At 35.6% G+C, this 20901-nt stretch overlaps 1 protein-coding gene across 1 annotated transcript in view; it reads left to right on the top strand.

Annotated features, from left to right (window-relative positions):
• Positions 1-20901, top strand: part of ITGA1 (integrin subunit alpha 1) — a 171019-nt gene that overhangs the window by 136587 nt on the left and 13531 nt on the right. The window contains exons 19-27 of the mRNA XM_060009511.1: positions 1496-1705; positions 4070-4150; positions 9037-9113; positions 11772-11861; positions 13186-13288; positions 16420-16533; positions 18345-18449; positions 18612-18716; positions 19727-19819. Of these exons, the coding sequence (XP_059865494.1) occupies positions 1496-1705; positions 4070-4150; positions 9037-9113; positions 11772-11861; positions 13186-13288; positions 16420-16533; positions 18345-18449; positions 18612-18716; positions 19727-19819 (978 nt within the window). The remainder of the gene's footprint in view (positions 1-1495; positions 1706-4069; positions 4151-9036; positions 9114-11771; positions 11862-13185; positions 13289-16419; positions 16534-18344; positions 18450-18611; positions 18717-19726; positions 19820-20901) is intronic.

The following is a 20901-nucleotide window of genomic DNA, read 5'->3' as shown; positions in this document are numbered from 1 at the left end:
CAGGCATAGACCACAGGTAACCAAATAGGTCATTAGCAGTGCTCAGCAATCTCAGGCCAGCAATCTCGGGCCTTTCCGGGGGCCCACCTTGTAAAACTTGCAGAATGGAAATGTAGATGTATGCTTCCCATGAGCTCACCACCGCCCCAAGAGCAGAAGAGACAGGAAGGGACTGAGCTGTGTTCACCTAGTTTTTGCTTCCAAATTCACAGAGTCTACTGTCCCACCCCTGAGAAAGAGTGAGTGAGTGGATAAAAGGATGGGATCACAAGTGTGGCACCAATGGAGGAATCACTAGTGGTGGAGAATTAGCTTTCCCCCGCACCTATCTTCTGCTTTCCCTTCTCCCTTCCAAATATATTTACTGAGTGTCTTATATATACCAGACATCAGAGCTTACTGTCTAACCTAGGAAATAGGTATTAGGTAGTAATTAAAGCACATGCTCTGGAGAACTTCCAGAGCTCAACGGGAACTTCTGCTAGACTGAAGTGTTTCAGGGCCACTCCCTGGAACTTATGACATTGCATTTGAGACCTGAAGCCTAGGAAGTGGAAGAGCAGTGGTCCAAGCAGAGGGATATGTGCAAAGGTTCTGAGGCATGAAAGGAACTAAACTAAAATCACTAGCATGGCTGGAGCTGAAGAGCAAGGGTGGAAGGTCATGTGGGATGAGGCAGGAGGCACAGGCAGGAGCCAGATCACCAGGACTTTGTGCCACTGCACAGATTTTAAATGTTTTTGAGGAGCCATGGAACGCCATTGTTGGTTTTAATTGGTTCACTGATAGCACTGGATTTTTTTTTTTTTAAGGATTACTTCAGCTGTGCAGTGGAGAATGATTGGAGGGAATCAAGAGTGGGTGTGGGAGACCAGTCAGGAAGCTGTTACTTTAGTCTAGGGAGGAAATAAGATGGGTTGGACTAGAGGTGGTGGTGGAAATGGAGAGGCAAGGAGAGCTGTGGGAAATACTGAGAACAGCGGTAGAATGGACTGTTCTTGGTGATGGATTAGATAAGGGGAAGGGCTTAATGAAGAAAAGGAGTCAAGGGAAGCTCCCAGTTATGTGGCTTTCTCATTTTCTACCCTCTTGACTGAGATATTATGATCCTAAGTATTTGATTCTTTTAAATAGAAAATCTCATAATCAGAGGTGAGTGTTACAGTGTTCTCTCGTAACTTTGGATTGTAGAGTACTTGACTTATTTCTTTGAAACTGTTCTACTCTGGCAGACGAAAGGCATTGAAAAACATCTGTGAAAACTGTGCATTCCTTAAAGGAATGGAAGAATTTATAACCAAAAGTAAAGGTTATAATTTTCCCCTATCAATTATAGGAACAACTGTAAAAATTCCTTATGATTTCTGCAGTGAAATCTATTCTCTTTATGATTTTCTTCTTTTGGCAGTATGTCATTTCTTTTATGCAAGTTCATAGGTAATTTTCAATAATGCCTAGCTAAAGTTTGAAAAATGTTTTTCTGTGAACATTTCAGATTCCCTTTGCCAAAGATTGTGGAAACAAGGAAAAATGTATCTCGGACCTCGCCCTGGATGTCTCCACCACAGAAAAGGGCCTGCTTATTGTCAGGTCCCACAATGATAAGTTCAATGTTAGCCTCACAGTCAAAAATAAAGAGGACAGTGCCTATAACACCAGAACCATAGTGAATTATTCTCCAAATCTAATTTTTTCAGGAATTGAGGTAAACTTTTAGTTTTACATTTATTTATTCTTGTAATACTCACACATTGAACCTACTTTTCATACTACTGAGGTAAATTTTTATTACATTGATTTTAGAATAGAAAGCATTTTGTACAAAATTAGTACTCACTGATGGTGAAAGGACCAAGATTTTTTTAAAAGCTTTTTCTGGATATATTTCTTTAGAGCTCTACGACTCTTCTTGGATTCAGTATGAGGAGAGGATCTCTGATATACCAAAACTTTATGCATGGGCTTCCCTGGTGGCACAGTGGTTGACAGTCCACCTGCCAATGCAGGGGACACGGGTTCCTGCCCCGGTCTGGGAGGATCCCACATGCCGCGGAGCGGCTAGGCCCATGAGCCATGGCCGCTGAGCCTGCGTGTCCGGAACCTGTGCTCTGCAACGGGAAAAAACTTTATGCTTCACAGAAGGCTTACACCACTGAAACTGAGACTTGAGTCAAGAAAAAAAATAAACATAACACTCAAAGTCAAAACAGTTTAACAGAAGGGCAGAGAAGGAGTAATACATGTGCTGAACAATAACAAAATATTTACATGCAAAAAAATCGATACCATTCCCTACTTTTTCTATGCACAATCCTTAAACTGGCAAGAGAGTTGTATTAAATGATTATGTCTCATTGTCATGACAGAAGGTTGTTTTAGTTTTTGTTTTGTTTTTTTTGGCCATGCCACGCAGCTTGCAGGATCTTACTTCCCTGACCAGTGATCGAACCCAGGCCCCTGGCAGTGAAAGTGCCGGGTCCTAACCACTGGACCACCAGGGAATTCCCCAGAAGTTTTTTATTATTTTGGCAATAACATACAGCTGCCTAAGATGCTCTATCAGGATTAATTAATACTTCCAAATTTGAACTTTGCTTTTAATTCTGATCTCTGAATGAATTCCCCTGAATTAAAATTCAGTATATATGAGTTAGTAATATATATAATTCATATTAAAAGCAAATACACTTATTATATACAATATTAAACACTTTAATTGTCTAGTTTCTATAAATTCAGATTTTCACTGACATTTCTCTCCCTTTATTAGGATATCACTTAGGGACATGATACTAAGATAGGCTTTAAAAATGTCCTATATTACTACCACCTATTTATTTTATAATAATAAACATTTATTACTGATATGTACTATTCTAAGTTCTTTATAGTTTTTTTTATTTTATTGAAGTATTGTTGATTTACAATATTGTGTTAATTTCTTCTGTATAGCAAAGTGACTCAGTTATACACATATATATACGTATTCTTTTTCATATTCTTTTCCATTATGGTTTCTCACAGGATATTGAATACCCTGTGCTATACAGTCGGATCTTGTTTATCCATCCTATACTACCACCTATTTTAGATTCAGGAAAGAATGTTAATTAAAAGTCCAAATGTGCACATTGATGCTGGGAAAATATTACCACTGAATTCTTCTCAGAAAAGAGGACTATATTAAATATCATCGTATCTTCTTCAAATGACTTCATGGCCTTGGCAGCGAGGCAGAGCTATGAAATCCACAAGGCCTCTCTTCTCCTCCTATTAATGACAACAGTAGTAATAATAATAATAGCAGTCTTTTCTTGAGTCATATTATGTGTCAGAAACTGTTCTACAAGTTCTACTTATTCATAGTTATTTAACTCTCATTAATTCCTTTGTACGTAGGTATTATTATACTACAGAGATTCTAAGATCAACCCCTTTTTTCACAATTTAACATTTCTGTAATTGCATTTTACAATTGCTGTGTTAATTTAACAGGCAGCATTATTGTTTCCTTCTTATTGGTATGTAAAATACTGGTGAGTCTCATATTCAAGGTCATTTTCAATTTGATGAGATAGAGTTCGACTAACCCCACTTGACAGAAAATCAGGCCCAGAGAAGTGAGGAGTCCTGAAAAGGATAAAGCTAACAGTGGTAGAATCAGAGTTTAAATCCTGGTGTTTCCAGGTCAGAACTCAAGCTCTTACCCACTCCTCCAGTGACGACCATTCACTGTGGGCTTCCATGTGTTGGTCCGGTATGTGTGGGTTATTCAGCCACCTATTCACCCTGTGAGGTAGATGCTGTTAGTACTCCCATTTTTCAGTGGAAGATCTAGACAGGCTGGTGTGATGCACTTCATCCTACAGCCATCCTTAACCGAAGTGATGTTTTCACATTTCCATGGGCTGTGGGACAAGTGATCCCAGAATGCTGTGACTCTCACAACTATACTGAGAAACAAATCCTAGCAAAGCAGTCTAAGGCTCAGCTGGGAAAATTCTAGACCATCAAGGTCAAGTATTTCACCTGCGTGTCTGCTCTAATTCTGTTTACTTTCTCTTCCTAGGCTATCCAAAAAGACAGTTGTGAATCCAATCATAATATCACGTGTAAAGTTGGATATCCTTTCCTAAGAAGAGGAGAAATGGTAAGCAGATTATAGAAAATACATGTGGTAATTGGATATGAAAAATAATCTGCTCAAAGCCAAATATATAAATCCTTCTAGTGGTAGTTTAGGATGACATAGATGAACAAGATTGAATTCAAAATTGTGAGATCTTGAAATCAAAAGGCAATTGCGGCATGGGTCAAACTCAAACACCAGGACAAAATTAAGAATTTTTACTCTACAGCTTATATGATAAATGGATCTAGGAAATTCTGGTATTAGTGTCGCCTATGTAGTAGGCTTTTCTACTGTAGGAAGAAGAATCTTTCAAACCAGTTGGTTTAGAATTTTGTATAGAAACTCTACTTCCATTTCTCTTTTTTTAAAATAACCTCACTGAGATATAATTCACATTCCACAAAATTCACTCATTTAAAGTTCAGTGGGTTTTAGTATATTCACCAAATTGTGAATTGTGTACCATCACCACAATGGATCCTATAACATTTTCACACCCCACAAAGATACCCTGTATGCATCACTAGTTACTGCTGTTTATTTCCCCAATAACCCCTCCATCAATCCCAGGCAACCACTTATCTACTTTCTTTCTCTATGGGTTTGCCTATTCTGACATTTCATATAAATGGAATCATATGATATGTGGTCTTTTGTGACGGGCTGACTGGCTTCTTTCACTTAGCATAATGTTTTCAAGTTTCATCTATTTATCAGTAATTCATTTTTTTTTAATTTCCAAACAATATTCCATTGTATGAATATATCAAATTTTATTCATTTATCAGTTGATGGGCATTTGGGTTTTTTTCCACTTTTTTGCTGCTATAAATAATATTTCTATGGATATTTGTGTATAGGTTTGGTATGGACACACGTTTTCAATTCTTTTGGATATAAACCTAGGGGTGGAATTGCTGAGTTATATGGTAACTAAGGTAACATTTTGGGGAACTGCAAAACTGTTTTCCAAAGTGGCTGTACCATTTTACATTCCTGCCAACAATGTATGAGGATTCCAATTTCTCCACATTGTTGCTACCTGTCTTTTTATTATAGCCATCCTGGTGGGTGTGAAGTAGTATCTCATTGATGTTTTGATTTGCATTTCCCTAATGGCTAATGAAGTTACATCTTTTCATGTGCTTATTGGCCATGTGTATTTTCTTTTTTTTTTGAGTAATGTCTATTCAGATCGTTTACCTATTTTTTAATTGGGATATCTTTTTGATTATTCGGTTGTAAGAGATCTTTGTATATTCTACATGCAAGTCTCTTGTCAGAAATGATTTGCAAATATTTTCTTCCATTCTGTAAGTTGTCTTTTCATTTTCTTGATGGTATTCTTTGGAGCGCAAAAGTGTTTACTTTGAAGAAGTCCAATTTGTTTATTTATTCTTTTGTCATGTCTTTTGGTATCATATCTAGGAAGACTTTGCCTAACCCAAAGTCACAGTTACTCCTGTTTTTTCCAAGGGCTTTACAGTTTTAGCCCTTATATTTAGATCTATGATCCATTTTGATGGACTTTTGTGTATGGTGTAAGTAAAGAGTCCAACTTCATTCTTTGTGGATATTCCCACACCATTTATTGAAAAGACTATTCATTCCCCCATTGAATTGTCTTGGCACTCTTGTTGAAAATCAGTGGACCATAAACACATAGGTTTATTTCTTGTATCTTTGTTGTATTTCATTGATCTATATGTCTATCTTCATGACAGTACCACATTGTTTTGATTACCATAGCTTTGTTGTAAGTTTTGAAATCAGGAATTGTAAGTCTTCTAACTATGCTTTCTTTTTCAAAATTGTTTGGCTATTCCACGTCCCTTGCATTTCCATTTGTATTTTAGAATCAGCTTGTCAGTTTCTGCAAAAAAAAAAAAAAAAGCCAGCTGGGAGTTTGGTGGGTATTACATTGAATCTGTAGATCTATTTGGGGAGTGTTAGCATCTTAAAAATATTAAGTCTTCTGACCCATGAGCATGGGATGTCTTTCCATTTATTTAGAGCTCCTTTAATTACCTTCAAAACTGTTTTGTAGTTTACAGAATACAAGTTTGCATCTCCTTTGTTAAATATATTTCTAAACATTTTATTCCTTTTGATGCTGTTTTAATGGAAATCTTCTTTTAATTCATTTTCAGATTGTTTATTGCTAATGCATACAGATACATTTTTTTTTACTGATCTTTTACCCTGCAATCTTGCTGGAATTATTTATTAGTTCTAATAGTTTTTTTTAGAGGATTCTTAGGATATTCTGTATATAAGATCATGTCATCTGCAAATAGAGGCATCGTTTCCAATCCAATGCCTTCTATTCCTTTTTCTTACCTAATTGCCCTGCCTAGAACCATACTAATTGAATAGAAGAGAGAAGAGTTCTTTCATCTCTTTTTAAAGAAATATTTGTGGGCTTCCTTGGTGGCACAGTGGTTGAGAATCCACCTGCCAGTGCAGGGGACACGGGTTCCATCCCTGGTCTGGGAAGATCCCACATGCCGAGCAGCAACTAAGCCTGTGTGCCACAACTACTGAGCCTATGCTCTAGAGCCTGTGAGCCACAGCTACTGAACCCGCGTGCCGCAACTACTGAAGCCCATGCACCTAGAGCCCGTGCTCCGCAACAAGAGAAGCCACCACAATGAGAAGTCCGCACACTGCAATGAAGAGTAGCCCCCGCTTGCCACAACTAGAGAAAGCCCATGCACAGCAATGAAGACCCAACACAGCCAAAAATAAATTAATTAAATAAATAAATCGAAAAATAAAATAAAATAAAGAAATATTTGTTTCCATGAACAGCAGAGAATAATTATCTCATTTAATGATAAACATGGTATTTGCATGTATTTTCAGTGAACGTTGCTTTTCGGTATGAATATTTGCTCCTTACTCACTATTGAGTTAAGGAGGGAAATCTTTAATTAATCAAAATGATTAAAATAAGAAGGTATTTTATTTACTTGACATAGACTTAAACAAAAAAAGAGAAATACTATCCCAATATTTATTTCAACTTTCTTAGATTATAATATTTTTATAAGACTTCAAAATAGATCCCTGACATCTTTAACACACATCCTAAAAAGTTGACAAACACTGGTTTGGACATCTGGAAATGGCAGATGTCTATCTATAGTGAAATCCTTAATGACAAATTATCGATAATGAAATCTTTTAGCTCTTCTTTTTGCAAATGAGAATTCAAAAAGGCCTTTCCCCTTAGCACATGTGGCATGGTTACTAGTGATTTAGGATACAAACCACGAATCATAATAATTATCATTAAATTCAATAAATATTTTCTATGTCCATTTTAGCTTATAGAACTAACTAGATGTACCAATTTACTTTTGGAACCCCATCATAAAGTCTGTTCTTGACTATCTCAAATGAAATATACTGTGAATTTGCATTCCTTCCCTACAAATCTATAAAATACACATCACTTCTGAAAAAAAAAAACACTCCTAATTCCTCTAATTTGACATGGAAATAAGGAATGTCAACTCATGTCTACTCCTTCCTTTGACCACTTCAATTAACCTTGGAATTATCTCTATTTCCTAAAGAATAATGATACACCCTCTGTTTTATCCCAATCATTGGAGACATTCATTGAAATCTTAATAATTTCTTAACCATCTCTTCCTTTCTTTAGCAATTCTTTGGTGCTTAGGGCACAAGCTTTACTCAAAGTGTGTCATTGTCATCAGTAGAGAGATGGAAAGATAACGTGCAAGTAATTTTTACATGGGCTTTACACTTAGAATATATTTTTAGATTTGCAGTGTAAGCATTTCAGAATCAGGTCAATATGCATAGGCAGCTTCTTCAGCCCCTCTTCTCTGCTAGTCTCTTCCCTCCATCTGAAGCCTCCTCGGGAATGCCAAGACAAATGTCCCGGCCAGTCAGAGGGCTAAGGACAGTCAGGGAAACAGGAGCTCACTGAGAGACTCTGGCAGTGGGACCCACCCAATAAAGCTTCTGCTGGAATTGTGATTACTGTTTCAAAGCAAGAAGAAAACTATAGAGCTTCAGATTCTTAGAAGAACTATTTTTTTAAAAACTAACTCAAAGAAATATGTGGGAGAAGAAAATTCCACACATTAGAGTGTACGACCATGCAAATCTCAAGATCCCTGAATTCTATAAATGGTGCCTAAATTGAATAAAAGAGCTTTAAGTATCAAATCTTGTCTAGTCACAAAGATAAAATTTTAGGTAGCATTTATTAATTGTACGTTTTGAACTATCAATTTTGCTGGCCCAAATTCCAAAATACCTCAGCACATTATTGGGTGTGTAAGCATTATTATGAGGCCTCTTGGACTAGAATTCTGCTGATGACATATTTCTTCAATGAGTAATCTAGTTTTTGTTCTGCCTGTTGGTGGTTATAAAGAGCCATGAATTACACGTGTTCAGGCGTAGTTTCTCAAAAGTAAGTTACTTCCTGTATTTGAGTGTCAGTAAAACAAAAACATTTTCCACCTTGTCTTGGATATTGTTTTAATTCTGCAATTTATAAACAAAACCCACTGCTTTTTTAAGTTATGATTCTTATAGTTTACTTTAAATGGCCAAGCCTTTTATTTTGTTTTATATTGTTTTTGTTATTCCTTAAAGGTCCACAACTTTTTTATACTATCAAATCAATGGAATTCAGTATGTGTTCCCCTATTTTATAATGGATAGATACAGATGGTTGCTGGTACTTGAAGTTTCCATTTTAAAGAGGCTTTAATTATGACCATTTCATAATAACATTGTTTATGATTGTGATCTGGTAGACAATGGTAATATGATAAAATATCATTTATATAATTTAATGTTTTAATCAAAGCAAACATTCTACTTCTTTATCTGTTACTAAAGATATTTTTATTTTATAGGTAACATTCAAAATATTATTTCAGTTTAACTCATCTTATCTCATGGAAAATGTGATTATTCATTTAAGTACAACAAGGTTGGTTCCTATGTGTGCATGAGTGTATGTGTATGCATGCATATAATTTCTTTCATGTATTTAAAATATGTTGTTTTATAGACTGACTAGAACTTCTTACAGCTTTTATGGGATCAGTAGAAGTAGAAGGCAGTGAACCCCTTTGCTTCACAAAAACATCCTTATGAATAATCAGCAAAATAAAGAAATTTTCATTTAATAGACATAATACACCTAACTGGATTAAATCATTGGTTCTATGAGCTATAAAATATGTTGTAATCACACATCACTTATATCTGCAAATTGCATTTAAATCCGTTTAAAATTTTACAGGCTTTTCTAATTTAAAAACTTTTACTGACTGCCCATCAAGGTCAACTGAATCATTAGAGGGACTTAAAGTTTTATGATACCCTTTTATAGTTTAATAAATTTTATTCAAATCAGTCAAAGCTTCTGAAATGGCGTAGAATACACAAACTAAAAATAACAAAAGTCTAATAAGGAAATTGAAATAGCGCTTACCTTTCTTGTAAGTATAACTATCCACTGGACCATAAGCAACTTGAGATAAACTTTTATCATTTGTTATTTTATTCCCCAGTAAAAAAAAAAAGTCTAATAATCACTAAATAAATATAGAGTGAGAATGAATGAATTAGTGAGTAGTGAATAAGTGAGAAGATGAACTAATAGATGAGTTAATTCTGTATGCTCAATTCAGTTCAATTCAACAAATATTTATTTGAGATCTATTATGGACAAAATATTGAATTTGTCACTTAGGGAATATAATAAAATTAAATAAGGGCATGAACCTCTTCATGGGGTGAATATTACAGTAGGGGACTGAGACTAGTATTTAAATTATTATAATACAGGATAGAACAAGGAAAATTCATTAGAGAATTATAAGCCATGTGTCAGAGACTTAATGGAGGGTGAAATTACATCTGCTTGGCAATGAGAATCCAAGAAAGCTTTATCAGGAGGTTATAATTGAGAAGGACCTTAAAGGGTGGGTAGCAATTCAGAGAGGTTGGTCGGTAGTTAGATGGAACATTTCAGGCAAAATTTACAGCTTGAGCAAAAACTCAAAGGTAGACCACTAGATCTATCGGGGGGAATATTGGCTGACCCATTTTAGTGCAAATATAGAGAATACATAAAGGAGTAATGGAAGATAAACACGGAGTGTACATCTTACTATGTTACAGTGAGTGTACATCTTACCATGTTACAGGAAGTATTGAATTTCAAAATGAGGCATCTTTTCTTAGTTGAACAGGCCATGAGGAGCCAGAGAAGTTTTTGAGGGGTGAAGTCATAAATACAGAGCTGTTTCTTTGGAGTATTAACTTAGCTGCATTGTGGAACGGGACCGTTCACAGCAAAAGCCCAATCACACATACATCTATAGCCCAGGGCAGGGAGCTGCCTTCACTGCCCCATCATGCATACCAAGCCGCTGATACACTTGGGAATAAGCAAAGCCATTAATGGGTACTCTTTGCCCATTCTGTGACACAAAATGCTAGGTGCTTAGTCACTTGGTAGAGAGGTGTGTGTGATAATAATAATGAAATCTAATATTTATTGAGTATGTCCTAGGCACAATGTTAAGTATTTTACACTTGGTACTCACCATTTATTAAGAATATAATGGTAGGGCTTCCCTGGTGGCGCAGTGGTTGAGAGTCTGCCTGCCGATGCAGGGGACACGGGTTCGTGCCCCGGTCCGGGAAGATCCCACATGCCCGTGGAGCGGCTGGGCCCGTGAGCCATGGCCGCTGGGCCTGTGCGTCCGGAGCCTGTGCTCCGCAGCAGGAGAGGCCACAACAGTGAGAGGCCTGCGTACCGCAAAAAAAAAAAAAAAAGAATATAATGGTAAAACCCCCATTTTATAGATGAAGAAACCAAGGCACAGAGAGATTAAATAACTTTCCCAAAGTGGGTCTATGTCCAAGAGCAATTTCATGCACTCTGGCCCCAGAGCCAGTGTTGGTTACTATTATATTATTTGGACGTACTCTTTTGTAAGACAGAAGAGTATGAGATATGTGTGTGTATATGTACGTATAAAATATATGCATGCATTTACATAATATATAATTGAAACGATAACTAAAATCAGGGGAATAAGTGCTCAACAAATAATACAATCATCAAGTACAAGGTATAGAAAGACTATTAAATGACAAAAAATTTCAGATTTACTCTCAGCTGTGTGATCCTAGGCATGTTTCTTCACAAGGGCCTCATCTGTGATAAATAAGAATCACCTGTGTGATTTGTATTAAAAAACACAAATTCATGAGTCCTAACTCAGACCTACTAAATCCGTATTTTTCTAGGAGAGAAGCCCCAAAATCTGTGTATTTAACCATTGACCCAAGGATACTTATCATTATTCTCATAGAAGTTTGAGAAACCTCATTCTAAATCAGTGTGGTTTTCGACCCTCGCTGCACTTCAGAATCACCTCGACAACTTTTAACAATACCCATCTCTGATCTCCCTCTCCACACTGAAATTTTTAAAAAATCAAGGATCCCACACGTGTTGTGTGTGTGCTTTATTTAGCTGCCAAAATAAGCTGCTCATTCAAATGCTTAGAAAGGTCTATAAATAGTCAGTGGTTTAATGATTTGTCCAACTGTGCTGTATGTTTTCTAGTGACAGTGAAGAGCCACCTGAAGCCCTTTTCGATAATGAAGTAAACGTTTCCATCCCTGTAAAATATGAAGTTGGTCTACAGTTTTACAGGTAGGAGAACACCGCACTCTCATGTTGATGCTTCCTATAGCCCGGTGGATCTCAGCTTGTGTTCCCTGGCCAAGGGCATCAGAATCACCTGGGAGCTTATTAGGCAGATTCTCTGCCCCACCCCAGACCTACTGAATCAGAAATTCTGGGGGGGGGGGCGGGAGGGGGCCAGAAATCTGTGTTAAACTCTCCAGGTGATTCTGGTGCACTCTAAAAATTGAGAATCAGCATCCCAGATAATCTAAACTGTGGGGTGCTAATGATACTGGATTGCATTAGCAGTCCCGTCTTAACTCCGAAACGCAAGGTGAAGACTCAGAAATCCGTCACAAAAGGCGATGTTCTTAGAGGTCACCAGCATATTTCTTGGCTCTTGTTCTCATTGTATGGGATCTGATTAGCCTGCCCATTCTGGACATTCAAGTTTAAACTATTGCTCATTGACAAGAGCTATTTATTTCTCCCATTATTCATAAACCATCCTTTTTCCTAAGAACTTCTGATCTATCCAAACACCACACATGTTGGCAAATTTGTATAAGCAGGACTCAAGGCTTTTGCTAGATACATGTGCACAATGTACAAAAAGTACAAGAATCTGTGGCAAGTTTAGTCTAAGAGTCTTGTCATATTATTCATTTATTTCCTATGGCACTTTCCTTTTGCTGATAACAGATGACAAAAATGAAAGGATTGTATGATATACATGTAGATTGGCTGTTTTCTATTTTTCTGCTTCCACTTCTCTTGGTACACTGACTTCTCCCAAGAATTTTTCATTTATTTAAACTAATAAATATTTCTTATTTGTCTTCTCTAAACTGAAGTACTGCTTTTAAATATGTTTATATTACATTTCATTCTACCAAGTTCATCCAAAGAACATGGAGAAGTTGTATGAAAAAGACTGAACTTTTAAATTTAGCAGTAAATATAGAACCTTAAGTTGTGAAAAGGTAACACATTTTTTAAATCTATTTAAATTCAGCACTATTAAAAATACGAAGTTTTAGCCTGATTATTCACTAAATGTATATGATATTAGTGAATTAATGAAAACTTTTCACTTGGTAACAATGAAACTTTTACTTTAAAAACTGTACATATTTTAGCATCAGTAACTATGGAATTAAATTATAATCTTTCGCACCCTCCTCAAAGTTTTAACTTTAGATTTCAGGGTAAAAGAATTTGCCTTTGATTTGAAATCTCTATAAGTACTTTTTGTGGAATTACCTGGTATAAAGAAAGAAAAAGAGTGAGGTCAAGTAAAAGTTAAACTTTGTTGTGTTTTACTTTTCTTTTTCCAATTAATTCTTTTAAGCTCTGCAAGTGAATACCATATTTCAATTGCGGCCAACGAGACAGTCCCTGAAATTATTAGTTCTACCGAGGACATTGGAAATGAAATTAATATCTTCTACTTGGTAAGAAATTACCTCTAAATTAGTATTGTAAAAGAGTTATTTGTAAGCTTATAAGTTAAATAAAAGTATTAACAGACACATACAGACATGTTTGTTCAACAGTTAATCTCTATGTTCTAGCATATTTTTCTTTATAATTTCACTAATTTAAAATAATTTTATTGAAATTGATAATTATACTTTTAAGCTACTTCAAAGACTCAAGTCCCTAATTTCCTTATGACACAATTAATTATCATAAATTCCTAGAAAAAATAGGGAACCAAGTAGACACTACCTATAAACATGTAGACTTTATTTGCATTTTTTAGTATAACTGAGAAAAGCACCTTTTAAAAAATAACATGACTAGTTCAGAAATTGATTATTTCAGATTGTCTTGGTAATAATTTCCCTACTCAACCAATAAATTTGTATCTTATTCTGCTCCTTGCTACCTTTCGTATGTATTATACCATAACTTACTGGTGTTCCTACTATCGACTCCTTAAATGATATTTTCTATTTTTGATATTTCTATTAATGATATTTCTATCATTTCTAAATAGAAATTATATTTCTAATTTTGAACTCTTCATAACAGACTTTTCCTAACCATTATAATAAGTAATTATGGAGCTGAGCCAGGCTGTCATTTTAGATACTGCCTACTTACAGACACAGACTCAAGTTAATATTATGCAAGTAAAAGAGAGTCCAATTCAAACAACGGATTTAAAACTGTATTCAAAAGTATGAAATAATACAGCATTATAATACAGTATAATAATACAAAAGTATGAAATAATACAGCATCTCTTCAATACAGAGATTGAAGATGGTCTCAATCTCTTTGGGAATTGGCAACGATGAAAAAAGGGAATTCTCTTACAAAGTGGAAATAAATGAATACTCTCAAGAACATTTCATTGTTTTTATTTGTGCCCTTTGCTGAAATGCCTATGCAACTTATACCCAGGAAGTTAGTATGAATGTCAATCACTCTACTACTGGAGTAAATTTTTGAAATGTAGGCTACCCAGTTTTTCAAGTCCCATTTGCTTTTCCTGGATTAGAGAATTCAGCAAACAACAAGGAAGAAAGGAAGGAAAGAAAAAAAGGAAGGCAGGAAGGAAAGAAGAAAGGGAGGAAGGGAGGGAAAGACTTTGAATGTTGTAGAACCTCATGAATTGTCACTTTTTAGGGTCCAGACTTGAAACAGGTACTCTCAAACTATTATAAATAATATCGATATAAATAATATTGATAAGAATATCCCTGAACATAAATCTTTTGTATCTCTGATTACTTTGCCAGGGTAAAATCTAAAATTGGAGTAATGGAATTAAAAAAAAAAAAAAAAGAACATTTTTTAGGTGAGACCCAGTAACTCTACTGCTAGAAATTTCCCATAGGAAATTATTGGTGGTATAAACAGATTTATACCCAGAGATACTCTTAAAAATGTTATTTATATTAGTTTAAAAATTAAAACCTGGGCGTGGGAGACAGCTATTATAATGGTTGAGAGGGCACCTTTTGGAGTTGAAAAAGAAAAACCTAATTCTGCTCTCTACCAGCTCAGTGACCTTGGAAGTCTTTATTCTCATTCTAACCTTATTTCCTCATAGATAAAACAGGGATAATAAGAGAATCTACCTCATAGGGCTGTTAACAGGATTAAAGGGAATAATGCAAGTGAGAAAATTAGCAGTGTCTGGAACAGTCAACAATAAATATTGATGTTGTGGTTGTCATTAAGCAGCTAATAAACATCATATTCTCAAAGAGTCTCTAAATTTATGGGAAGATGCCATGACATAATAAATTTTACAAATGGGACACCAAATTTCATATTTTATATGATACAAATTTTATAAGATACATAATATGCAAATATAAAAGGTAATTTGTGCACTAAAATGTTACCAATATAGAATTGTAGGAAACTTACTGTTTTTCAGTATTTTCCAATGTATCTATAAGGAACATTGTTTTTAATCAGAAAGAATAAGTGTGCATTACAGAATACCCAATTTCTGACTAAATATTGAAAAACAATTGGAATTAGACTGGGAGGCCACGCCAGGCAAGCCCAGGGCATATTACAATTAGAAGATAAGAGTCAGGGAGCATGGTTAAGAGACCAGGCACAGGTGGTCAGGAATCTCCAGAATTCCAGGGTTAAGGGTTGCATTCAATCTTCAGCAACCACAGAAAACAGCTCCAGATCTGAATAGCTCTCAGTCTAGAAGGCTCAGGTAGGGAGGTCAGTTGGACTTCCTGGCATCTGTCTCTCTAGATTAAGGAGCACCCTGCTCGCCTAAGAATTCAGCACAGAAGGGCCAAGGAGACGGAGACGGCTGAGGACCTGGAGAAGAGGGGGTGGGGATTGCACCTGGTTGGCCCAGTTCAATGCACTTCTCCTAAGCAGGCGAGGACTTCTGGACAGTGAGTCCAGCTTCCTGCTGAACTTCATCCCACCCAGACTTCCTCCCCTATGCACTTCATCGCCATTGATGGCAGGATGTGATGTGAAGTGATCATTTTAGGTTAGTGGATAAAAGAGATGGGGATTGAAATGAGAGTCAGTCTGACTCTCATCGGACTGGATTACCAACAGCCAGGGACACAACAACCCTAGCTGGGGACAGGATTGTGAAGGGAAGCAGATGGCTGTCTGGTTTGCCTGTACCGTTGTGGCAGATACCATCTAGCTGGGGTGAGAAATGACTCTGTGGGCTCAGAGAATTATAGCAAGCTGGGTTGAGGCAAACAAAAATATGCTCACCTGTTCTGAGTGAATCAGGTAAGTGTTCTCCCTCCTTTCCACCCCCAAAAAGACTGGTGTGTTGAAAAGTACAATGAGCATGGTAAATTGACTCAAAAAAAATTAACTCATTTTGGGAAGGTGAAGGACCAATATATGATTTTAGCTGATGCATATGACCACTGACCATGAAACATCTTTATTTTTTGCTTGTTTAATTATGCCAATTCTCTGTACAGTGCCATAAACCCTCTGCATTCATTTTGGCTTTCAAAATATTTCATACCTTAATTCATCAATTAAGAACCAAAATCCTATGTAAGACAGAAAAACTGCTGTTGAAAGAGGAATAAAGGATTACATTTCCTTTTTTCCCCTGTAGATTAGAAAAAGTGGGCATTTTCCAATGCCAGAACTTAAGCTGTCAATTTCATTCCCCAACCTGACATCAGATGGTTTTCCTGTACTGTACTCAAGTGGGTGGTCATCTTCTGAGGTAAGTCATGTGTGCCTCGGAGTTATGTCATTATGTTATCTTCTTCAGTTTGTATCTAAAGCCTTTTATTCTCTGTGATAAATAGATTTTATCAAAGTAACATGGAGAGGCATTTAGAAAATTATACTACTACTACTACTAGTAATAATAATAATGACTTCCACTAGTTATTTAGTAGAGGCATTAGTTCCTTACCGCTGCTGTGGTAACAAATTACCCAAAACAGGGTGGCTGAAAACAACAGAAATTTATTCTCTCACAGTTCTGAAGGCCAGAGTCTAAAATTAAGGTGTCAACAATGTTGGTTCCCTCTGGAGGCTCTGAGGGACCCTTTGTTCCATGTCTCTCTCCTAACGTCTGGTGGCTTGTGGCAGCATAACTCCAATCCCTGTCTTCACAGGGCCATCTTCCCTGTGTTTCAGTGTCTTCTCCTCTTCTGTTTCTTAAAGCACATCCTTCAGTGGATATAGAGCCTGCCCTAAATTTAGAATGATCTCATCTGGAAATTCTTAATTTAGTTACATCGGCAAAGGGCCCTATTTTCCAATAAGGTAATAGTCACGGGTTTCAGGTATTAGGACTTGGGCATATCTTTTGGGGCTCACTGTTCAATCCACTGGAGCAGATTTTAGATAACTAGTTGTTGACTTATGCCTGAAGAGTTTGTTGCACCTTTAATTTGCTTGAAGTGATCAAACCATCCTATAAAAAGACTTGTTCACTGCTCCTAAGCACAGACAGCTGCACCCAAAACGGTACAATACTACTTACTCATCCCAAGAGTTAGCAGTATCATGCCCTCTTTGTACCTATAGCATTGAATGAGTCGATATGGTAGTTTATTTTTATGGTTTAGGTATCTAAAACATAGAAAATCACAATAAGTATTGAATTAATGCATGCCTTATTTCAGCATTTGACAGTCTCTTCTTTGCAGAGATTTTAAGTTAAGGTATTCTCAGAAATCAAGAAATAGCAACAGTGGTGGTTGAGTTGTAATATTTAAATGTTTTCCTAAAGGCAAGGAGAACATAAACCTCTAGCATTTACCTCTAATCCGAAAAAATAGGTTTTTGGGAACCTAGAAAGAATAAAATTAGACTTGTCCTACTACTTATGAACCTTCATCCTTATTACCTTTTATCAAGGATGTAGAGAGTCCTAGGGAAGCAAAAGGTTTACTAGATTAAGTCTAGAAAAACCATCCAAGAATCAGCGAACTTATAAACATGGCATTTTAACATCGATAGGGCCACTTTCTTACATCTCCCTCCCACACACACTGTGTCTTACCCTGGTGTATAGGGACTCCAGAAATATTATTGGATGAATACATAACTACAGACAAAAGTCCCTCTCTGGATTTTTTGGTTTGTTTATTTTATAAACCATTATATGAGCCAACATATTGACTAACAGATGCTAACCTTTTTTTTTTTTTTCTCAGTAGAGTTAAATTTTTTTCTCTCTCTATTTTATGGGACTCTACAAACTAATGTTTGATGAAAACAAATTAATGAATGTATTACTTATGTAATAGTAAGTTCTACTAGCATCCTTCCTTTTCCATAACAACCTCACTGCTATCTATTACAATTGAAAATGGTAACAATAATTATTATCGGGGGTGGGGGATAGTATATGTATATGGCTGGTGCAGAATAGCTTCTTCCATGTTGCACACTTATGAAGATGGACCTTTCAGGTATGGCAATGGCTGTCATTCACAGATTCTTCACATTATTGCACCAAGTCATTTTTCCCTCTGACATCAGATGTTGTCTGATAAAAGACATATTTTTATTTCTTAGAATGTCAACTGCAGACCCAGTAGCCTCCAGGATCCTTTTGGTATCAACTCTGGGAAGAAAATGATAATATCCAAATCTGAAGATATCAAACGAGGCACCATTCTGGTAAATTCAAATTACCAAGACAAGTACTAATTTTTACCTCATGCTTTCCAAGTGAATAAATTCAATACCAACCTAAAAATAACTATGTTGTAGAATATTTTAATATACTATCTATTATCAAAAGGCAAGAATACTAATTTATACCTCTGGGCATTTAAACAGGACTGCAGTGCATGTAAATTTGCCACCATCACATGTAATCTGATTCCTTCTGACATGAGCCAAGTGAACGTTTCACTTATCTTATGGAAACCAACTTTTATAAAAGTAAGTGATTGTATAGTTCTCTGCAATAACTGAATAATATAAACAAATATTTATTCAACACTTAATAAAAGCAAAGCAGAGTGCTTCTCTAGAAAGAACACAAGACTGGAAGTCTGGAAAAATGTGGTCCAAGCCCAACTCTACTAAACCAGCTATCTGGGTGTCATTTTCTGTCTGTTAGTAACTAAGTTATCTCCAAGGTCCCCTTTCATGTATATGCTTCTTTTTAGTCTCTCTTGTTCTTTCCTTTACACTTCAAGAGATAAACACCTATACAATAGCAAAGTTTGCACTTATCTTAATACCTTAGGACTCAGTTAAGAGACAAAGAATTATAGAGAGACAATCCTTGACAGCATTAACAAAGAGTAGAGCTAACATATATTATAGACTCATTGTATTAGATCAGACTATCTATCTATCTGTCTGTCTATCTATCTATCTATCTATTTTGGAGGACATTTTTAACCCCTAATAAAGTCAAATCCATCTGACAACTAGCTCTTTTAAACTTAATCCATTGTATTTTATATTATTTGTTTCTCTATTAGAAGTATTTTGTTAATTATATGAAATTTCCATTTTTAGATTTAATCATATTAAGTTGCTATTTTCATAAGTCACAAACTGTTGAATATTGGTAATTTCATGCTTAATCCTAAACAAGCTCCTATGTAAACCTCATTACCAGAGAGTAGCTATTCCATATCCAGCTCCATGAAAGGAGGACAGGGTTTGGAGTTTGTTTTGCAAAGGATAAATCTGAACAGAAACTGTGCTATTCAGAAAAATTCCCCATTCTATAACTAGGATCTAAGTGAGAATTTGAGTGCAGAGAGGAATGGTGGGTGCACAGTCATCATTTCACACCATCAGTTCCATCTGGATGTTAAACCAGTGTTTCAATCTGTCAGAAAAATTTTAGTTTGAAAAATTGCGCTAAAACATTACTAGCTCTCAATGTGATTAGCTCAATATATTGAAAGTAGTAAATCCTGTTTGCTTTTCAGGCACATTTTTCCAGCTTAAATCTTACTATAGGGGCAGAACTTCAGAGTGAAAATACATCACTAGTTTTAAGTGCTGGCAATCAAAAAAGAGAGGTAAGTGTGACTCCAAGTTTTGAAAACATTATACATTTCACTCTGTTTGTAACATATGTTTTATATTTGCTTATAGTCCCTAAAGCAGTGACTAGCACTGCTCTCAATAAGTGACAGACACTTTCTGCTTCAAATTACACTTGATTAACTTCAAGTGTGATTTCAGTCTCATTCTTCTTGGTAAGAAACTGGGAAAAACCATGATATTTACAATTAACATGCCGTGTTTAACTTGATTACTTATAATTATCACAGTAAATTGATGTTTTTACTCTCACCTTGATAACAAATGATGCATTAGTAATTTTCCTACTTAAAAACCAATATTATAAAATGTAGTTGACATCTGAAGAACAGACTAGAAAAAACAATTTCTTTACAAAAAGTGTCTTTATACTGTATAGGAATACATGTAAAATTTTAAAAGATTTCTTCATTTAGTCATTGGGAAATTTGAAACAAAAATGAAGTACTATTCCCCAATACAAATTCACGCTGGAATCCTAGGTAAAAATAAAATGGTGTGCGTTTTTTTCTCATCCTGTTATAAAGTAAGGCCAGAATACCTGTTATAGATGTGAGCACTTCAGCATGATTCCCCCTTTTATCATGAGAGTTTAACTATTTCATGTGGCTATCATGAGTCATAAAATTCTATGGAAGCTGCCTAACCCTGATGTTTTAATTTTTTAATTTCAAATTAGTACCTATTTTAAATAATTCCAGTGACCTCTGATAAATATTTACCTTTAAAGAATATATACATAGAATATCTGGATATAATGTTTACTTACTTTATAAAGAGCACTTAACCCAATAAATGAAAAGTTATTCCACATGTAGAGAAGCTAAAATTTCGCCAGTAAGCATCAGAAAATATGAGTATATATTATACTGGAAAAGAGTATATTTGATTCCTAAATATGCATTGTTAAAATATTACAGTTAGCTTTATTTTCCCTAAATGTTAGTTTAAAATTCCTCATGGAGCTCTTTATTTTACATTGTATCCTAAAGACAAATTATACTTAAATTGTTAAAATCACTAAAAATGATCATTTTGTAGTTCTGTGATCTTGGGG

Source organism: Delphinus delphis, chromosome 3, assembly GCF_949987515.2.
Source record: "Delphinus delphis chromosome 3, mDelDel1.2, whole genome shotgun sequence".
NCBI lineage: Eukaryota > Metazoa > Chordata > Mammalia > Artiodactyla > Delphinidae > Delphinus > Delphinus delphis.
This window is presented reverse-complemented; position numbering and strand designations above follow the sequence as displayed.